We start from the raw sequence: 21700 nt of genomic DNA, 5'->3' as shown, positions 1-21700 counted from the left end.
CAATGAGCTAGGTAGTTCGGTAAATTAGAAAAAATAAAAAATATAAATGAATAAAAAAATAAAAAAATATAAAAATATAAAAATATAAAAAAAAAAAGACTGGAGACTAAAAATGTACATCGTTTAAAGTATTATAAAGAATTTCTGTAAACGAACTTAAGCTTTTCCTTTTTGGGAGGCTCAGGCTGTTTTAGTCCGCATTGAAAAAAAAAAAAAAAAAAAAAAAATTGGTATGTAAGACGCAGTAGAAAAAAAAGAGAAGGATGATTTAGAATTCAGGGAGAAGTCAAACAAAAAAAAATTATTTCTAGGGGAATTGGTAAGACTTAAATTTATACTGTGAAAATCATCTTTCTATCTTTCTTTCTATCTTTCTATCTTTCTTTTTTAATTTTTAATTTTTTTTCAAGGTTTTCTTTTTAGATAGAATTGATTCATGTTTGTATAAGGAGTCCAAGATCTCTATCTCCGTTTCTTAAGAATGTTAATTGAAAATAAAAACTCTGTTGATACGAGGCAAAAAAGGTTTTTTCTTTTTTTTACTCTCCCCTCCTAACGGGGGGTTTAAATTGCCCCTAAGAAACGTAAACATAAATGGTATATATGGGTTTTCTGATTTTTTTTAAAGCAAAGGTATCAAGTACTTTAAAGATTATCTTTATATATATATATATTTTTTTTTTTGCTTTCCTTTAACTCCTTTTCTTTCCTACTACCCATACTTTTTTTTTTCTCTCTCTCTCTCTTTCTCCCTTTCTCTTTCTAAATTCTTTTTATTTTAACAATTCAATCGTAAGCTTAAATGCTTTTGAATATAAGACAATAATATACAAGGAAATAAATAAAAAAAAAAGTGAATCAGTAAATAACTGGTGAATCTTTTTTTTTTTTTTCTTGTCGCGCGCATATACGTATCTGCACACACATCTTTATGAATCTCCCTGTTTCAAACATTTTTTTTTATCCTAGGATTCATTCATTCTTTTAAAATAGAGAGAAAAAAAAATTAAAAAAAATAAAAAAAAAAAAAGTTGGTATATTTAAACACGGCTCTTTCTTCATTTAAGGCTCAAAAAAACATTTTTTTATTTTCTGCATCTGTCCCTTCGCAGAGAAAGTTAAAGCAAATATCTTTCTATCTTGATATAAACGTTGTAAAATGGTCATTGTTCAGTTTAAGTTCCAAAGTATCACATCATTTTCCGAGTTCCGTTCTTTATCCAAAAAATATTTTATCAACAATTAGGGAATCTAAAAAATAACAATAATAATAATAATAGAATAATCTTAAAGTGAAAAAAAAATAAAATAAAATTAAAAATAAATCACAATAAGGGAGGGGAGAGTGAAATTGTCATCAGAGTTGTCGCCCGAAAAAAACAACAGCAGTAGCAGCAGCAGCCAATTGCGTAAAGTCAAACTTTCAACACGAAAAAAAAAGTTCAAGTTTTTTTTTTTTTTTCTTCTCTTCATTAAGCAGCAAGAAACACAAAAAAAATAAAAGTAAAAAGTGGTATTTCACATGAAAATTTTATCCATTAATACTCCAACAAGGTTTAGTTTGTCGTTAGTATTATGGTACCGCGTGAAAGAAGTAATAAAAACAGCGACACCCACAAGCATCATGATCAATCAAATATTGAGGAGCAACAGCAGCAACAGCAGCAACAGCAGCAACAGCAGCAACAGCAGCAGCACAACACAATTCTTTCAGAGGAGAAAGATTCAGAACAATCACCAGAGCAATACTTATTAGGATCGCGACAGGTTACAATTGAGGACGCCAATGATCAGCAAAATGAGTTGCGAGAGTTGGAGCAAAAAGTGGAGATGTCGGTAGTAGTTCCTAGTCATCTTGAAGAAGCGGCTGGGTTGCAGTCTGAGTCGGGTGAAACATCGTCTCCGACATCTTTAAGGTCCAAGCGAATGTCTCGACAATCCAAGACGTTGAGTGGGCTGCACGGAACCCGGATTCAAAAAGAAGGTAGAGGAGTAGCGGAGGGTTTATCAAAGAGGAAAAGGCCAAGAACGATTTATGAGCATCTTTCGTATGATCAGATACAAGAAAAGGGAATGATTGGGGAGTTTAGCATTAGTGGGGGGACTCAGCTTAGATCACCACCATCCAGTAGTTCAACAACGTCTTTGAGCGGACAGCAAGTGAGCCATGTTTCACAGCTTCCACAGTTTCAGAATCCGGCCATACCGTCGAGTAAATTTCAAAGCACCTATTACTTACAGCAGCAGCAGCAGCAGCAGCCTGAGCAACAAATATCACCGGAGACGGTAAGTAGTCAGCACCCGCATACACCACAGCAAGGCTCAGGGGCTTTCCGAGGGGAGTCCTCTAGTTTGCAACAGCATTCGTCACAACAGGAACAACAACAACAAAATTTGTCAACAGTTTCTTACGGGCAAGGCAAAAACATGTTTCAGTCACAACCGGAGTTGGATCAAAGTTTAATATCGCCCCAACAACAACAACAGCAGCAGCAGCAGCAGCAGCAGCAGCCGCAAGCACCATATGCGCAGCCACCACTTCTATTACCACTCTCACAACTAAGACAGCAACCATCAATCCAACAGTATCCTCAACAAGGATACTCGTACCAACTCATGATTCCTCGGCTGCCGTATCAAGTTGGGACGACAGTACCGTATTTTGGGTTATCATCTGTGCCGTTTGCACATTTCCCTCCAGGGACACAGTATGCGTACTTCCCATCACCTGAGCAGTTACGACAGCCGCGACTAAGAGAGCGCAGTTTGTTTGAAGGTCGCGCGCACTCGACTCCGCGGCGCAAGGGTAAGGGTGTTTCACGAGGATCGAGTCGGTCTCCTGCTGGGGGGTCCAAGGGCAAGTCTCGGAGCAGGACATTGCCAATTGAAGGCATGGTAAATCTTGGCAAATATAATGAGTGGGGGAATGAGAATGTGGATGCATTTACCAAAGGTCCAATGCAAGGGACATTTTTTACACCAACAATTACGGCTCCACTTCCACCATCATTGCGGCCGCCGGCACCACCTTTATTTCAGCAGCAATTGCCTCAGTCGGTGCTTCCACCACCACCACATCCTCCTCCGCATCCATCTTCTGCTGCACCGATAAGTGGTGCTTTACCAGTGCAGCCACCACCACCACTACCACCACCGCTACAATCGTCATCATCATCATCATCATCATCATTATCATCGAGCATAGTGTTCACCAAGAATCTCGAAGACGAATCGCAGTCTATTAAGCTTGGATCACCATTGCAAATTCAACAACAACAACAACAACAACAACAACAAGAGGAAGAAGAAAAAAAGAGGAAAACAACCCCGGAGACATTTCAAACTCGAGATGGATTAGGGGATGTTCCAAAACAACAACAGCAACAGCAAGTGACACCAACTACAACTTCACAATTGCCAAGTGTGTCTCCAATGTCAAGACAAGATACCCATCAGGTTCCAATAATCCAAGAATCTGTTCAATCAGTTATTGTTTCTCAGCAGCAGCAGCAGCAGCAGCAGCCACAATCTGTAGTTGAGCCAAATCAGCCAAATCAGTCAAGTTATATGGTTGCAGTTTCAGAAGATATTCCCTCAGTTTTACCCAATGCAGCAGCTCCGGCAAGCCAAATGTTGGGGTCTCCATTAGTTCCAGTTGGAAGAGGAGTTTATGGAGGACAATCTGATACAGTAGTTGTTCCCATTCCACAGGGAATTGGGATTCCAGGGTCGTTTCCAGTTGTTCAAATGCCGGTGACTCTGGCCATGGCCATGAGCATGGCACCAGCAGCTGCATCTATTGCTGGCACGATATCAGCATCACAGCAGCAGCAACATCAGCAACATCAGCAACATCAGCAGAAGTCATCACAGCAGACAACAATTAGGTCAGTAGGTATGGGAGAAGCGGTTTCTGGTTTTGGTATTCCTATGAGACTTGAAGGTGGATTTCAACAACCGCAACAACCGCAAGCAGTAGTTGAAAGTGGATCTAGTTATTCTTATGAAGGGCAATATGGGTATCCTCAATATTTTTATCCATACCAGTATTCTAATTCTTATCCTTATCCATATACATATCAACAGTATCAACAGTATCAATACCCAATAGTTCAAGCGACACAACAGGCATTACAGTCACAACAACAACAACAACAACAACAAAAACAACAACATTATAATTATCAGTCACATACGACAGCATATGAACAATATGGGACAGGGCTAGTTCAATTGCAAGATACGTCATTGCAGCTAACAGCTGAGCAAATTCGATTCCAGCAACAGCAACAGCAACAGCAGCAGTATCAGCAAGACCAAGGGGGACCTCGAATACAAGAGCAACAGCTGGCACCACAGAGTGAAGGAACAGGTGGGCAATTAATGGAACCATCACATCCTGGTTATTTAGATGAGCCTGAGCCGCAATGATATTGAAAGGATGAAAAAAAAAACAATTTATAGAAGAAAAGTGTGTGAGAGAGAGAGAGATGGATAATTAAATAAAAAGTGAATTTTTTTAAGTGAAAATTTTTTTTTTTTTTTTTTTTTTTTTTTTTCAAAATTGAAAAAGTGATGTGTTTTTTAAACAGTGCACATAAGAAAAGATATTGGCGAAATAAAAGAAATTAAAATATAATAATAATATTGGGGTATTATTAGTCAAAGATTAGTCATATATAATTTTTTTTTTTTTTTTGGTTAAATTAAAAATTCTCCGCAAAAAGCCCGAGTGTGGAGAAGTTTTTTTTTGTAATGCTTATTGGTTTTTGATTGTTAGATTTACCTATCAATTAAAATAATGGAGGTAATGATGATGATGATGATGATGATGATGATGTGAGAGAAGGTATATATTTCTATATAATACTATTTCATGGTATTTTTCAAAAAAAAAAAAAAAAAAAACTTTAGAAAAATGTCTTTTTTTTTTTTTTAATTTGTGGAGTCCGAAGAATAAATATTTATTTATTTATTATTTTTTTTTTTTTTTCAGTCAGCCATATTAAGAAATAAGAAATAAGAAATAAGAAATAAACTTTTATGGAGCGACGGTGTGGCTGGTGCCTTTATTTTTTATTTTTTTTTTTTTGATGGCCGATATCGCTATAATAAAATATATATATTTAAAAGCCGATAAAAAAAAAAGTAAACCAGTAAATTACCATTAGGAAATTGATTTTTTCTGATCAATTCCTTTTCAACTCTTTGATATAAGTCTACTACTACTACTACTACTACTACTACTACTACTACTAAAAGGTTATTGATAATTGAGTGGAATTATACGAAGAATTAATATATAAATAAATAAAATTTTTTTTTTTTTTCTTTGAAAAAAGGATTTGCTGGTCTTTTTCTTTTTTTTTTTTTTTTTTTTTAATATAAAAAAAGCACATGCAAAAACAAGCCACAATTTTTTCTTTTAAAAAAAAATAAAAAATAAAATTCATACTACTACTACTACTTCTACTTCTACTTCTACTACTACTTCTACCATCACCAGCAGTGGTGATTAGGCTGGGGGGAGGAGGGCTGATTGTCAAGACCGCTGACATAAGTGGATGTTAGTTCTTATGTAATAAAAACACAGCCGTTCATTATATATTTTTAATTTTTTAATTTTTTAATTTTTTAATTTTTTAATTTTTTAACGCAATTTGGTAGAATCTCGCAATTTTTTTTTTTTTTTTAATGGCAATTTATATGGCAATATATGGCAATGACAATATGGAAATATATGGAAATATATGGAAAATATGGCAATATGAAAATATGAAAATATGAAAATATGAAAATATGAAAATATTAAAATATTAAAATGCGCAGTTTGGTGGCTCATAACAGGTATATAATAATATGTGCGCCACAAAATAAACAATCAATCAAAGCAGTGCAAATACAACAAGCAAACAACAGTTTTTTTTTTTTTTTTTTTTTTTCAGGGGAAAATGGAGGGCTGAAGAAAAAGAAAAAGAAAAAGAAAAAGAAAAAAAAAAAAGAAGAAAAATTCCAAAAGTTTGATAGAAGTTTGATAGAAGTTTGATTGGTTCATATAAGGAAAAAAAAAAGAAAGGCTGGCGCAATTATACTTTGAAGTTTCGCGATGTGTGTGAAAAATTTAAAAAAAAAAAAAAGCGGGGGGATGGAAAAAAGATTATTTTAATATTTTATAATATTTTAATATTTTAATAATAATAAAAACAATTATTAAGTAAATAATTATTTATTTATTAATAAATGATGTTGTCATTTTGCGCCACACAGGTACAACAATATCACCATTGCACGTGACAACTTTTAGTTTTTTTTTTTTTTTTTGGATGGGAAGAACAAACAAACCAAACAAACCAAACAAATTTGCAAGTTTCACACAGGACCAAAAAAAAAAAAAAAAAAAAAAAAGAGTGAATTTTAATAATGAATAAAAATGAATAAATGAAAAAAAAAAAGACTTTTATAAATTCAATTGAATCTGAAAAATTACCTATTTGTTATTGATATTGATATTGTTGTTGTTGTTGATTTAATAATAATAAAAATTAAAAAAAAAATCTTTTAGTATTATTATATATGTATAATAATAATTGTTTAAATCATTAACTTAAAAAACCCAAAACTTTCACTTACCCACCCCCCCCATAAAGACCGGACGCTTTGGAACCGAATTTTCAGTTCACTTTTTATTTTATTTTATTTTATTTATGTGTGTAATAATAATAATAATAATATAATTACTTACTTATTAATTTAATTAAGTATGTGTGATGTGTTTAATTTTATATAAGTGTGTGTATGTGTGTGTGTGGAGAAAAACTGTCGGGCCATTGGAGATTTTGTTGACCCATAGAGAGACCACCCACGTCTAAAAAAGAAAAAAAAAAAAGAAAAAAAGCAAAAGGGAAACCTTTCAAGTATTATAAGTATAAATATGTGTAGAATCCCGCTCATTTTTTTTTTTTTTTTTTTTTTTTCCCCCTTTTCATATTATTATTATTATTATATTTATTATTTTTTTTTTATATATATTCCCTCTAATTAACTTAATCTCATACACTCACCTTTTTTTTTTTTTTTTTCCATTCTCTCATAAATAAAACAGAAAAAAAAAATGCCTTCTCATTTCGATACCATCCAGCTCCACGCTGGCCAGGAGGTTGACTCCAACACCAAGTCTAGAGCTGTCCCCATTTATGCAACCACCTCTTATGTCTTCAACAACTCCCAGCACGGTGCCGATCTTTTCGCTCTTAGAGAACCTGGCTGGATTTACTCCCGTATCATGAACCCTACCGTCGATGTCTTTGAGAAGCGCATTGCTGCTCTCGAAGGTGGTGTTGGTGCCGTCGCTACTGCCTCTGGTCAGGCTGCTCAGATGCTTGCCATTGGCGGTGTTGCCAAGGCTGGCGATAACATTATCTCCACCTCTTTCCTTTACGGTGGTACTTACAACCAGCTCAAGGTCACCCTCAACCGCTTTGGCATTGAGACCAAGTTCGTCACTGAAGACTCTCCTGCCGCTTACGAGAAGATCATTGATGAAAAGACCCGTGCCATTTACCTCGAGTCTATTTCCAACCCCAAGTACATTATCCCTGATATTAAGGCCATTTCTGAGATTGCCCACAAGCACGGTATCCCCGTAATTGTCGACAACACCTTTGGTGCTGGCGGCTACTACATCCAACCCTTCCTCGAGGGCGCTGATATCATCACACACTCTGCCACCAAGTGGATTGGCGGCCACGGTACCACCATTGGTGGTGTTGTTATCGACTCTGGTAACTTCCCCTGGGACAAGCACGTTGACAAGTTCCCTCACCTGACTGAGCCCGCTGAGGCTTATCACGGTCTTTCCTACACTGGTGCTCTCGGCAACAAGCTTGCCTACATCACTTATGTCAGAACCGAGCTTCTTCGTGATCTTGGTCCAGCCCTTAACCCCTTTGCTGCCTTCCAACTTATCCAGGGTCTTGAGACTCTTTCTCTTCGTGCTGAGAGACATGCTGAGAATGCCCTCAAGCTTGCTCAGTACCTCGAGAAGAGCCCCTACGTCAACTGGGTTCTTTACCCTGGTCTTGCCAGCCATCCATCCCACGAACTTGCCAAGAAGGTTCTTAAGCGTGGTTTTGGTGGTGTTTTGTCTATCGGTGTTAAGCCCCGTGGTGGTAACGCCTCTGATGAGGGTGCTGCTGTTGTCGATGCTCTTGAGCTTGCTTCTAACTTGGCCAATGTCGGTGACAGCAAGACTCTTGTCATTGCTCCCTTCTTCACTACACATGCTCAGCTTTCTGACAAGGAAAAGGCTGACTCTGGTGTCACTGAGGATCTTATCCGTATTTCTGTTGGTACTGAGTTCATTGATGACATTATTGGTGACTTTGACCAGGCTTTTGCCAAGGTCTACGGTGCTGAGGCTAAGCTTTAAGTACCAGCTTTGGTAAATGCAAAAAAAAAAAAAAGAGAAAAATAAATATAATAAAAAAATTTAGGTAATGAATAATAGATTTATGAATATATATATATTTTTTTTTTGAAAAAAGAAGAAAAAAAAAAAAAACAAAAAAGTGTGGGTTTTTATTGAAGTTTGTTTGTATGATTTGTAGCATTGGTTAGTCAATTAAATTTCCTAAATAGGAAACTTGATACGATAGGGGAAGGAAGAATTATTTTTTTTTAAAAAAAAAGAAAAAAAGGAAAAAAAAGAAAAAAAAATTTTTTTTAAGGTCCCGAGGTCGGCATTTATTTATTTATTTAATTTTTTTAATTTTTTTTTTTTTTAAACCAAAAAATATATAATAAAAAATTAAAAAAAAAAAAAAAAGGCACAATTACCCATCTATCAATTATTTACAATGGCACATGTCATATATATATTTTTTTTTTCTTCTTCTAAATGATTTATTTAGGAAATGACCTTGATTTGCTCTCTCTCTCTATATATATATATATATATATATATAGCGGGGTTAAAGATTTGTCCATTATATCGAGAGAAACAAGTAAAAAAAAAAAAATAAAAAAAAAATAAATAAAAATAAAATAAAATAAAATAAAAAAAATAAAATAAAAATTCATTAAAAATTCATAAAATAAAATATAAAAAATAAAAATCTATAGATATAATTAAATAATAATAATAATAATAATAATAATAATAATAATAATAATAAAAAAAGAATATATATATAAAATATATATATATAAAAGAAAAAAAAAATGCAATTCTTATTATAGATTGTTGTTCATCTATTTATTGTCCATCATAATTCATCATAATTCATCATAATTTATTCATTCATTCAATCATTCATTCATTCATTCATTCATTAATCAATCAATCAATCAATCAATTAAAATAGTCACTCCCTCCAAAAATCATCAAGATCACGCATACCTCCACCATTATACGCCAACAGATTCGAGGTCCCATTGGCCACTCCATAAAGTGCATTGTGTGTAGCAAACCGACGTACATTCTCCCGCATCTGTGCCGGAGTCACCGGTACCACAGTTCTTACATTACCATTACCATCATCTTCTTCTAATGGTTGTAATGCTAAAAAATATGCCATAAGTCCACCAACATATGGTGCTGCCATAGATGTACCAGAACGTCGAGCTGCTGCATCAGGAGCTCCTATAAAATCTGACCATACATCTGTTCCAGGAGCAAATAAATCCACACACGAGCCTTCGTTCGAAAACCACGCCCGCGTGTCCTCAAACGTACTTGCACCAACAGTTAAAGCAGCCTGAGATGATGCTGGTGAGTATCCACATGCATCATCATTATCATTACCTGCAGAAACAACAGCATGAAGTCCAGCAGCTGCCACTGCCGCTACAGCAGCATTCAGTGATGGAGAGTATCCACAACCCAAAGATAGGTTTACAATTGATCCCCTTTCTCTGGAATTATTATTATTATTATTATTATTGTTGTCATTGCTGTCATTGCTGTCATTGTTGCCATCACCAGATGCTTTAGTAAATTTAACAAATGCTGGTGATGGTGATGGTGCTGGTGCAGTTTGATTTGCATGGTCATTGACTACCCACTCAAGCCCCCGCAACACACTTTCAATCGACCCACTACCATCGGCCGCAAGAACCTTGACTGCAACAAGCCGTGTCTTTTTAGCAACGCCGTACGACTTGCCTGCTATGATTCCTGCACAATGAGTTCCATGACCATTCAAATCTTGATATACCAACCCACTACTATATTTGGGGCTCTCATCAAATGAACCCTCAGATGCACCCTTGTTCCTACCACCATCATGGCCATTATTATCATTATTATCATTATTACCTTCTTCCACTGTTACAACCCCCCATTCTGCACGACCCTCGAAATCGTCATGCTCCACATAAATGCCGCTATCAACAACATATGCAGTCACACCAGCCCCGCCTCTATCATCATAACGGTACTTACTGAAAGTGCTTGCTGTCAGTTGTTCTCGGTTAGAAATCCTAGCAAGTCCCCATGGCGCATATGTCTGTGTCACAAGCTTACTCGCAAAGACTCGTGCATTGGGTTCAATGTATAAAATTGGTAGCTTTTGATTTCCACCATCACCTACCGTTGTAGACGACCGTACCATCGCCAAAGTTTCTGGAGGAAGGTATCCTGTGTAGCCCAGGAAAGTATTGTTATGAATGCTAAACGGTCGTAAAGGTTTTGTGAACATGTGTCTGTATGATGATAAGGAAGAAGAGGAAGAGGAAGAGTAAGAGGAAGAGGAAGAGGAAGATAATAGTTGCTGTTGAAAGTCATCTTCATGATTGGAATGTGGGGAAGTCATATCTAAACTGGCCATATGAAGCTCGCGTGCACATGTTACCCAGGTTAAATGGGCCTGGACCATATTATTGATTTCATTTGCTGGTATTGTTTCAAGAGCACTGGTATTGAACACGACAATGTATGAGTGAGCCACGAGGGGGTCTTCGTCGGTATAGTATTTAGGAGGTCTAGCGACTGTTAATAGTGGAGCTGGAGATTGTCGCTGTATTTGTTGGTAATGTTGATGCGGTTGTTGATGCTTTTGTTGGTTATGATTTTGATAATGCTGTTGCTTCTCATGCTGTTGATACTGTTGATACTGTTGATGTTGTTGTTGTTGTAGTTGAAGCGGGATATAAGTAGATGTTGCAGCGGTGGCAAGAGATGCCAGGTATATTAATATCAGTAGTTTCATGTCTTATATGTTTAATAATAATAGTAAACTTGAAAAACGAGATGTGAGTTTTTATTTGTCGTAAAGTATGCTCTTTATTTATTTATCGATATGTATGTATATATATATATAAAATTTAAAAAATTTAAATATTTTTTTTAAAAAAAAAATAAAAATAAAATAAAGTAAAATAAAGACAAAAGTACTAAAGGCTTAAGCAAAAAAGTATAAAAAAGGAGCAAATGTGTAGGATGAACCTGACTTTTTATACGGCAAAACCTGCCAAACTCCGAGGGAAGGATTTGATTCTGTTTATATATTTAAATATATATATATATATATATAAGTAAAATAAAAATAATAATAATAATAACAATAATCAGTATGCGTATGCGTACTATTCACAAACAATACCTATTAGAGAGAGGGGAGATCACAAGTCTTTCAAAAAAAAAAATTTTTTTTTTTTTTTTTCTCTCTTCCATTCAAGTAATTTTTTTTTTTTTTTTAAAGTTCCTTTTAGCTCTTTTTTTTTTTTTTTTTTCTTTCTCCCTCTCCACTTGGAAAATTTCAACAACAACAACAAAAAAAAAAACAAAAAAAAAAAAAATTTCTATGTGCGCGTGTATGCCCACAGTCTGTCCGCATCGGTGCGTCACCATTTAGCAAAGCAAAAAGCCCATGTGACGATACGGAATCTCTGATCAAAGGAAAGGCTAAAAAAAAAGTCTTAAATAAGTCCTCATCAGTGTCAACAATAACAATAACAAACATATCAAAAGATCATCATTACCATATGAATCATAATAATTATGATTCATTATTATTAGTATTTTTTATATTATTATTATAATAATAATAATAATCATTATCATCATATAATAGCTTTAATAAAAATCCGCCTTATCTATATGACCAGTAAACAAGCCTGTTTGCCAATCAGTTAGAAAATAAGCCAACCACAACACAACTTCTTCTCTATTTCTTCATTTTAGTAGAAAAAAAAAAAAAAGCAATAAAAGCTTTTTGTGTTAAATTTAAAAAAAAAAAAAAATTTTTTTTTTGTTCCTTTGCTGCTGCTGCTGCTGCTTTTTAATGAGCAAATAGTCAAATAAAAAAAAAATTCTTTTTGCCCAGTTTAAGGCCCTAAAAGAAAGAAAAGAAAAAAAAATTTTTTTCCCCTTTTTTTTTCTTCTTCTTCTTCTTCTTCTTCTTCTTTTTATTTTTATTTTTATTTTTTTTTTTAAACAAAAAAAAAAGGTCCATGTGACAAACCCGGGACGTAGGTACCGTGCACCGTCGACTGTTTAATTATATCCAACAACTGCATATGCGTCACAGGCGCTGAAGATAGCCTTGCTGAATCAGTCTGTGCACATCTGCGTGCCGGACATAAAACTGACTATTTTTGGTTAAATTAAAGACCCTAAAATAATAATAATAATAAGTTAGCCATCAAAAAAAAATAATCATAATCATAATCAAAATAATAATAATAATAAATAATAAATAATAATCAAAAAAAAAAAAAACTTTTCATAATACCTACCCATACTCTGTTTGAATTTCCCCAGCATCCTTCAAAACTCGTACATCAATAAATAAATCTCGCGGAGGCTCTAAAGGTCCCGTCAAATCTATCTCCGAAAACCGACCCTTATGTGCAATAACTAACTCAGAGTATCGTGCAAAATAATCCTGCTCTCCTGGAGACATATTTTGAGTCGTTGCTGGGTCCTGTGGATCCGCCTCACTCCAGGCCATGCGGTCCATCAAATCTGCCCGTAATCGCTGGTACGCCATCAAACATCGCTTATTGCGCAGAGTACACAATCCTAGTACAACCAATGCGCATGTCAGCTGTCGTTCCTTCTCGGGAGATAATTGTTGTAATTCTTCATTTGTCAACTCCTCTCCATTCTCATTTAATCCACCAAACTCTCGATCCCGCTCTTCTTGATCTTCTCGTGCTTGTAATAACTTTTGGTATTCTTCAGATAAAGCCTCAGAGTCTCGACTAATCTCATTTATTTCCCGGGTAATATTTTGTACAAGTTCCGTAGCATATGCTGGTAATGAATCCAAACCTTGAGCTCGTCGTGCTTCTTGAATTAACTTGTTGGATATATCGCCATACATTGTTTTTTTTTCCTTCTTCTTCTTCTTCTTCTTCTTCTTATTTTTTTTCTATTTGAGGTTCAGCAATATTGTTTAAAAGACCTATCTGAATAGTGATCTACTCTATACGGTGGTTCCAAGAAACTGAAAGATAAGGAGATTAATTTTTCTTATTTTTTTTTCTCTTTGTTGTTATGAATCAATGACGAAATCAGTCGAAACCTAAAAGGATTGTTGATTGTTAAAATTCTTTTTTATTTTATTTGAAAATAGACAAGAAGAAGGGGAATTCAACAAAATTGTCTGAAAAATGAAAAAATAAAAATAAATAAAAATAAATAAAAATAAATAAAAAAATAAACATTAAACCCCAACCCTAATCACATGATTTAAACGCGAAAGCAACACGTACCAACCACGTTAAAAAAAATTGTTCCTAACCCTCGTCATATTTTCAAGAATTACTGAAAAAAAAAAAAAAAAAAAAAATTGTAAACAAAAGACTTCCCACACCTTAAACTTTTCCTCCATCTCTCCATACATCCCATTAAAATACAAAAAATCCCACATCTTTTTTTTTTTTTTTTTTTTTTTTTTTTTTTTTTCTTTCAACAAACTATGGCATCTTCACCATACTTCTCTGGTGATAACAGAACCAGAAAACCCTTTGCTAAAAAGAAAAAAAGTGCTCAGCAGACTTTAGTTTCCGCCTTTTTCTCAAAAAAGAAAGATGCACCACCACCTATAAAATCTAGATCTACTTCTTCTGAGGCCACTGAGCCTACTTTAAAAGAAACCTCAGAAACTTCCACTACCACAACCAAAACCACAACCACAACCACCATAGAACAACAATCCACAAATGGATCTAAAAGACCTCGCAAACAATCCAATGAGGCTGAGATTTCTAAGAAAATGCGAACTGAATCCCCCAATTCAAAAGAAACCTCTCCTCAACTCCCAAAAGAACCTTTGGAAAATAAACCTCATGCTCCTAAACAATTATCAAAACCAACAAGGCAAACACTTGAATTGATTTCTTCTCAACGACAAGAAAAGTTTGCATATAAGACCCCAAGATCGACCCTTGGCCAACCTCAAAACCAACAACAAGAACAAGAACAAGAACATGAATCAGAAGAACAAATTGCATTCAAAAAGGCACGCCATGATATGTTCTACGCCAAGCTCCACAAACCAGGAGCAATTGAGGTCATCAAACGCAAAGGAGCAGTAGAAACTACTACTCAACAAGATAACGAAGTTGCTGAGGATGCAGATCTTGATGATACTTTGGACATTGACAACAGCCACAAGGACTATCTAAGCAAATTTGCAAATAAATCTACCAATAAAAAGTCTACAACCAAAAAAAAACTCACCCCTATGAACCAACAATATGTCGATTTAAAAAGTCAGCACAAAGATATTATTCTTTTTATTGAAATTGGATACAAATACTATCTTTTTGGTGAAGACGCCCAAATCGCATCTAAAGAACTTAAAATCTTTTTCAAGGCTGGTAAGCTCACCCTTGACGAAAATGATCCTCAAGACGCCAAATACCCCACTTATGCTTACACTACCATTCTTTCAACTACCATTGAAAGAAATATCAAGCGCCTTGTTGACAAGGGATACAAGGTGGGAATTGTAAAACAAATCGAGACCGCCGCCCAAAAGGCCTACGGCAAAAATAAAAGTGCACCCTTTGAGCGTAAACTTACTCAAGTTTACACAAAAAGTACAATGGTTGATTTCTTTGACATGTCAAAACCTTCAGCACCATCAGAAGATGGGAAAACTGGCTATCTCATGGCCATCACTGAAGCTCCAAATCCTCCAGACTCTCATTCAGATAATCAGCATATTGGCATTGTAGCTGTACAAGCATTAACTGGTGAAATCATTTACGACGATTTCATCGATAGTTCTGTCATGCACTCTGAACTGGAAACCAGATTACTGCATCTCCAACCATCAGAAATTCTTGTTGTTGGTGAAGTAAACAAAACCACAAAAAAACTTTTAAAACAATTGGCTGTCTCCAAATCACTTAGTTTTGAACCCCGAATTGAAACTGTTAAACAACTGGATATTAACTCTTCTGACGATTATATTAACGGCTTTTATAATAAAAAAGCTATAGAATGCAATGACGACAAGGTCGACGACCTTCTTGGCCAGAAACTAGATTTAGTCGATACGTTCCCTGGTCTTGTACGCATTTGTCTTGCAGCCCTCATGTCATACCTTAAAGATTTTGGTCTTGATGTCGTTTTTGATCTTACTCACAACTTTTCTCCCTTTAATACTAAAACTCACATGCATCTCAACGGAAATACAATTACAAGTCTGGAGCTCTTTCAAAATCAGACAAACTTTAAAGTCCAAGGTTCTCTATTCCATCTTCTCGACTATACCCGTACCCCATTTGGGAAACGCAAGCTCAAACAATGGATTTCCAAACCACTCATTGATCGGAAAATGATTGAAAACAGAATTGAAGCTGTTAATGAACTTCGAAACCAAAATTCTGCTGGAGTTGGCATCATTATTAGTTCTCTAAACTCTTTATGTGACTTGGAACGCTGCTTAATTAATATTTATTACAAGAGAGTCTCCCCTAGAAACTTATATTATTTCTTGAACAACTTGCGACGCGTATCGGATGTTTTTAAAACGAACCCTGATTCTTTTGACCTCACATCTGAATACCTTAAAAACATTTTTACTACACTACCTTTGGCTTATGACATTGTAACAGAATTTCTGGCTGAAATTGACAGTGACAATGCTACAAAAGACCAGAAAACAGACTTCTTTATAGAAAATAAACCAATCTATGAAGATGTATCTGAAAAGAGAGTCGAACTCATTATGGTTAAAGAACGCATTGCCCAATATCTTGAGGACGAAAAGAAAAAACTTAAAATCAAAAGCTTGAAGTATATTGCAGTTGCAGGTACGCCATATTATCTTAATGTTGCCCGCTCTGAAGCTTCAAAAGTCCCAGAAAATTGGCAAAAGTACAGTCAAACTTCAGCGGCTGGCCGCTACCGTTCTCCAGAACTTAATGATATGGTCCAAGAATTCAATTTCCTAAATGATACCATCAAAATGATGTCCAGAACCCTTTTTGACCAATTTCTTGACCGCATTAATGTCCACTATTCTACCTTTCGAAATGTCATTCATGCAATTGGAGATTTGGATTGCTACGTTTCTTTGTTATCAATTGCCACCTTGCCACATTTTGTGCGCCCAAAATTTGTCGACTATGCATGTTGTAATATTAACCAAGGCCGTCACCCAATGGTGGAGTATTCTGCATTAAACAATGATAAGTACACCTACGTGGCAAATAATACCAAAATGACATACGACCATGACCGTGCCGTCATCATCACAGGCCCCAACATGGGTGGTAAAAGTTCGTACGTACGCCAAGTCGCACTTATTTGCATCATGGCTCAGATTGGTTGCTACGTGCCAGCCGACAGTGCTAAACTTGGAATTGTAGATGCGGTGTTCACTCGAATGGGTGCTTATGATAACATGCAAGCTGGTGAGTCTACATTCCAAGTCGAGCTTAAGGAATGCTCAGACATTTTGGCATCTGCCACCAACCGCTCGCTTGTACTTCTTGACGAAATTGGCCGTGGAACAGGAACAATGGATGGCGTTGCCATTGCTCATGCGGTTCTTGAATACTTTATTAATACTGTTAAGTGCTTGACTCTTTTTGTCACACATTACCCTTCGCTAGCCGAGCTTGAGGAAAGGTATACCGGTGTTAGTAATTATCATATGGGCTTTTTGGAGGAACCAAATCCAAATGTACCTGGAGAATCTAAAATCATTTTCTTATATACTCTTGTTAGAGGTGTGGCTCACAACTCATATGGGTATGTTTAATTTGTTTTTTTTTTTTTTTAGTTCAGTTTACTAACTTTGTTTTTTTTTTTAGTCTTAATGTCGCACGTCTAGCAGAAATCCCCGAGTCTATAATTGCTTCTGCAAAAAAGATGGCAGATCATCTTAAAGAAGAAGTCACTCTACGTCAGGACTTGTGTTTATCTACAGATATGGCACGGTTTATTTGTGAATGTAAAGATACTCAAAAACAAAAGTTTTCCGATGACGACTGGAAAGTTGTTTATAGGTTGTTTTCTAATGTTTAAAAAATGAAAAAAAAAATAGCCTGTCATTTGATAAGTAAAGGCTATAGTTAGATCAATCGAAAATCAAGATTTTGAAAAGTGATTAAAACACTTGTTCATAAAGTTTTTTGTTATTCAAATTAAAATTTATTATTATGTCCTTTCATCAAAAAAAAATGTATACCTGCCTAATAAAAAATCAAATTAAAATGGACTATCTTTCCATCGATATATATATTCTTCGGCTCGATCACCCAATTGCTCTCTTAAATCTGCCAGCTCTTCCTTGTTCATGTATCTGTGGTTTCTATAGACACTTAGCTCCACTTTCTTTCGGGACTTATTTGTATACTCACAAAAAACGTGAGGATCCACAATATAGTATCTGTCCTCAAATTCATTCTCCGCTACTTCAAAGCCAACGTACGGAAGCACAAAAACAGGATTGTTAATCCGATCAATCGGCACCACTCTTCTCTTCCCTTTTGGTTCACCAACCCAATATTTCCCAACTGTTATATCTTTTCCAAGCTGTAATGTCTCCCTACTATTCTTGACGGGAATTAAACCTTCAATGGTTTCAATTATTGCAAAATAATTGGCTTTTTTCATGGTTGGTTGACGAATCGAATAACACGCAATTAGCTTGGCATAGCAAGATAATAGTGAGCTTCTCGTTCTGGGAGGCACCACTCTGACTATATTTTCATGTTTCTGTGGCGATGTTTCAGTGTTGAAACCGAAATCTGTAGATGGAGTTTTGGTATATAAATTATACTTTGACGTGTTGTGTTTAATTTTAGTAAACCGTCTATAGTAAAATGTGTTTGGACTTTCAATTACATTCTCGTCACCTTTGTCAAGTTGTAGTGTTATCCCTCGTGCAGTAACTGTCGACAAATCTGTTTGAAGGGGGGTCTTCTTATTCTTAGCTTCAAGTCCGGTTGATCTGTATTCGCGATAGTTGGTAACCAATTGTGTAGCTAAAACCTTTAAATTGTTGTTATTTTCAATTGTGTTGTTTTCAATTACTTCCTTAGAAAGGATTGTAGCAGGCGTTAATATTTTCGAGGGTTGAAAAGAACCATAAATAACGTTTATGAGATACCTCTTAACCATATAAGTGCAAAATTCTGAAATTTGGTTTTCGCGATCTTGATGAGAACTACCAGTTTCTAGATGGATTTTTGTGGTGTTGAAACTAAATTTTCTGAGCGTGCCTAACCGTTTTAAATATCCACAGGAGTGAAGCATTGTATGTAAAGGTAATGTGCCGGAGAATGCATTTCTGGTATACAAATCAGTTACACAACACTCAAAGGCGTAAACAACTGTTTCCCAACTATCTTCAAGGTTTTTCATATCAACCTCGTCGGATAAATCTGTTGAGTTATTGTACAACATTAAAACAGACATTTGAGAGTATATATCAAGAAGACAGGCTTGCCTTTCTCTGCCATTCTCTTTTGGTATTACATCTTTAAGAACATAAATGGCTTTTAAGAGTGCTTCGCCTTGGGCAACAGATGTTATTCCAAAATCTTTACTAGAAGAAATATTGGTATTAAAAATATTGTCTCTAAAAGCTTGCGGGGTATTATCATTTAGATGCTGCAAAAACTGACAGTAGGCTTCTTGTTGTTTTTCAGAAAAACGAAATTCAGATAAATCAATGTTCCTTGATCCATCTACTGCTTCACCATTTGAGTCCAAAATAATTGAAAGCATTAGTTTTATGATATCTAAAAATTGGGCATGCATAATATTTGGCGGAAGTGACCATGGCAAGCTAAAATATTCATAATCAAACATTGGTGAACGAATTTTAAAACCATAAAACGTAGAAAGTCTAGGATTTGAATATTCACACAAATCTTTACATTGTTTATCAGACACATATTTATTGTTTAGTATCTCCCCATTTGAACCAAAATTTGGTTCGATTATTGAATGGTAATAATCGTTAGAAGTCCCACCCTCATAGTCTTTTAACGTAATATCAGTAGAAAAAATACCATCGTTTCTAAGTTTTAAGTATTTATTGTCCTTGTGTGAAAAATTAAAAACACCTCTCCCTTCTTTCACTAATACATGTGCTGGAAACTTCAAAGATGATTTAAAAACATTGCATCGAAGACAGCACCTTAAGTGTTCAGGGTACCTGCCACCCATGAGCTCAGACACTCCCAGCATATCACCTACTGAGTAAAGCCAATGTGCTCTAACAGTAATCTCCTCCTTATTAAAAGCATCATACACGTTAAATCCAAATTTAGATAATGATATAAACTCATTAATCAATGGTTCAAATACTCCACAGGGCATAAACTTTTCATCTTCAACTTCAATATTAACATTAAACCTTGTTTCCATATCTTTCGCTCTATTCACATTGTGATGTGACTGACTGTTGGAATGTTCAGTTTCATTTGATGGAATATGAGAATTTGATTTAGGATAAACATAAATGGGAGTTACATTTTCCTTGGCCTTCATCTTCAAGTTATTCTCTGCGAGATTGAAAGCTTCAATTACATTATACCCTAAATGAGTATCAGAAGAAACAGAGGCTCCATCCACGACAACAACCATTGGTATATCAATAATTTTTTTTTTGTTTGTGCTGTTTGCCTTTTGAAAATATCCATCATCCATCATACGAGCAACATGCTCAGATACATTTTGCCGTTTTTTTTGCAAAATCTCTTTGATAAACCGATTGACATTAATCCATTCCATTTCAGCCACTTTGGGGTTTTTAAATTTCTCCCTAAACAGCTCCCTAACAGATAATAAAACACTTTCCACATTATCATTGTATGTTGTATCACATCTTGGACATTTTTTTTGCTTGTTAGACTCTTTATGAGCACACGAACAACTCTTAGGACACACAAGAAATTTAGTGACTCCTGTTCCATAATTATTGGGACCGCGGCCATTATACCCGCTAGCATTTTGAATGTCGATACTAAGCTTTTCAAAATCTTGCTTGAAATTTTTAGTTATATTTTTAGGAAACGGCATTATATCAATAGTTTGAAAGATATCATTTAATGAATCATACTGTAATAAACCTTTACGCAACAATGATAAAGAGATATTATTTTCATTGTAAGAAGTTGTCCCATGCTGTGTAATGGTTTCCTTATTGGACTTGGTGTCATCTTGATCATCTTCTTTTATATCCTTCTGTAACATGTCAATATCGCAACTATTTTTAAAATGATCTAATGAATTAGAAAAAAATTCTCGATTTCTTTGTGAATTCAAATTTTCAGGACAGTGACTCAGAGGGTTTGAATAAACCGGGGACCTCGGAGTTGCGAAATCTGGTTCAAGGTTTTTAAGAAGAGTTGAAGAGCTTGTAACGTTAGAGGATCTTATGGAAGAAGAAGATAGGGTTTGATAGGGATTATTATTTTTAGTTCTCGATCCGTCGTTAGTAGTGGAATGTATATCTGAATTATAAAAACCTGTCATCCATGAAGTTGAAGATTTTTTAACCACCTTGGCTTTTCGATATTTTTCATTATATACTGAAGGAGGATCTCCGGTATTTATAGCTTCTTTCATTTCTTTTATACGCCTCCGATAATGGTCTACTAGTTTTCTTTCATGAGGGTTAAGGTCCTTGTAAGTAACGTTCTTCTTATTATGCAGAGGGTGGTTTGTTGGGAAATGAAATGGTATCTAACTTCTTGTTAAAAAAATTCATTTTTAATATATTTCTTTTAACTTACCATAGCTAAGATCTAGAGTTTTTTAAATATATATTTTTTAATATTTTTATTTGGATGTTATGAAAAAAAAATCTGTGTAAAAATAAAGCTGTGTATTGCAATAAAAAAAAAACAAAGTATACTTTGTTTTTTTTTTGTTTACTTTGTTTACTTTGTTTACTTTGTTTACTTTGTTTACTTTGTTTACTTTGTTTACTTTGTTTACTTTGTTTACTTTGTTTACTTTGTTTACTTTGTTTACTTTGTTTACTTTGTTTACTTTGTTTACTTTGTTTACTTTGTTTACTTTGTTTACTTTGTTTACTTTGTTTTGGGGAGTAAGACTCAAGGTTTCTGTTTACGTAAACAAAAAAAAAAAAAAAAAAAAATAAATAAATAAATAAAAAAACTATGATAAACCAACTTCAATTAATCATGAAATGATAACTTAAACTCGTTTTAAAATATGAAAATCCTTTTCCCGTTTACCAGCAATCAATTCGCTAATTTT

At 34.8% G+C, this 21700-nt stretch overlaps 6 protein-coding genes across 6 annotated transcripts; 3 read left to right on the top strand and 3 right to left on the bottom strand.

Moving 5' to 3' along the window:
- Positions 1-1575: 1575 nt before the first annotated feature.
- SAPINGB_P000135 (uncharacterized protein) lies at positions 1576-4431 on the top strand (the record flags this gene model as incomplete). Its single annotated transcript, XM_031994859.1, has 1 exon — positions 1576-4431. One exon carries the CDS (start codon positions 1576-1578, stop codon positions 4429-4431), a length of 2856 nt encoding a protein of 951 aa, XP_031850750.1.
- A 2680-nt stretch (positions 4432-7111) lies between these two features.
- On the top strand, positions 7112-8428 carry SAPINGB_P000134 (uncharacterized protein; the record flags this gene model as incomplete). The annotated part of the gene is made up of 1 exon (XM_031994858.1): positions 7112-8428. The coding sequence occupies one exon, from the start codon at positions 7112-7114 to the stop codon at positions 8426-8428; it is 1317 nt and encodes a 438-aa protein (XP_031850749.1).
- A 934-nt stretch (positions 8429-9362) lies between these two features.
- SAPINGB_P000133 (uncharacterized protein) lies at positions 9363-11207 on the bottom strand (the record flags this gene model as incomplete). The annotated part of the gene is made up of 1 exon (XM_031994857.1): positions 9363-11207. One exon carries the CDS (start codon positions 11205-11207, stop codon positions 9363-9365), a length of 1845 nt encoding a protein of 614 aa, XP_031850748.1.
- Positions 11208-12731: 1524 nt separating this feature from the next.
- On the bottom strand, positions 12732-13325 carry SAPINGB_P000132 (uncharacterized protein; the record flags this gene model as incomplete). Its single annotated transcript, XM_031994856.1, has 1 exon — positions 12732-13325. One exon carries the CDS (start codon positions 13323-13325, stop codon positions 12732-12734), a length of 594 nt encoding a protein of 197 aa, XP_031850747.1.
- Positions 13326-13922: 597 nt separating this feature from the next.
- On the top strand, positions 13923-17488 carry SAPINGB_P000131 (uncharacterized protein; the record flags this gene model as incomplete). The annotated part of the gene is made up of 2 exons (XM_031994855.1): positions 13923-17212; positions 17275-17488. 2 exons carry the CDS (start codon positions 13923-13925, stop codon positions 17486-17488), a joined length of 3504 nt encoding a protein of 1167 aa, XP_031850746.1.
- Positions 17489-17671: 183 nt separating this feature from the next.
- SAPINGB_P000130 (uncharacterized protein) lies at positions 17672-20494 on the bottom strand (the record flags this gene model as incomplete). The annotated part of the gene is made up of 1 exon (XM_031994854.1): positions 17672-20494. One exon carries the CDS (start codon positions 20492-20494, stop codon positions 17672-17674), a length of 2823 nt encoding a protein of 940 aa, XP_031850745.1.
- Between the last annotated feature and the right edge of the window lie 1206 nt (positions 20495-21700).

Source organism: Magnusiomyces paraingens (genome assembly GCF_902498895.1).
Source record: "Magnusiomyces paraingens strain CBS 517.90 genome assembly, contig: contig1, whole genome shotgun sequence".
Classification (NCBI taxonomy): domain Eukaryota; kingdom Fungi; phylum Ascomycota; class Dipodascomycetes; order Dipodascales; family Dipodascaceae; genus Magnusiomyces; species Magnusiomyces paraingens.
The sequence above is the reverse complement of the archived record's forward strand: the minus strand, read 5'-3'. Positions and strand labels throughout refer to the sequence as shown.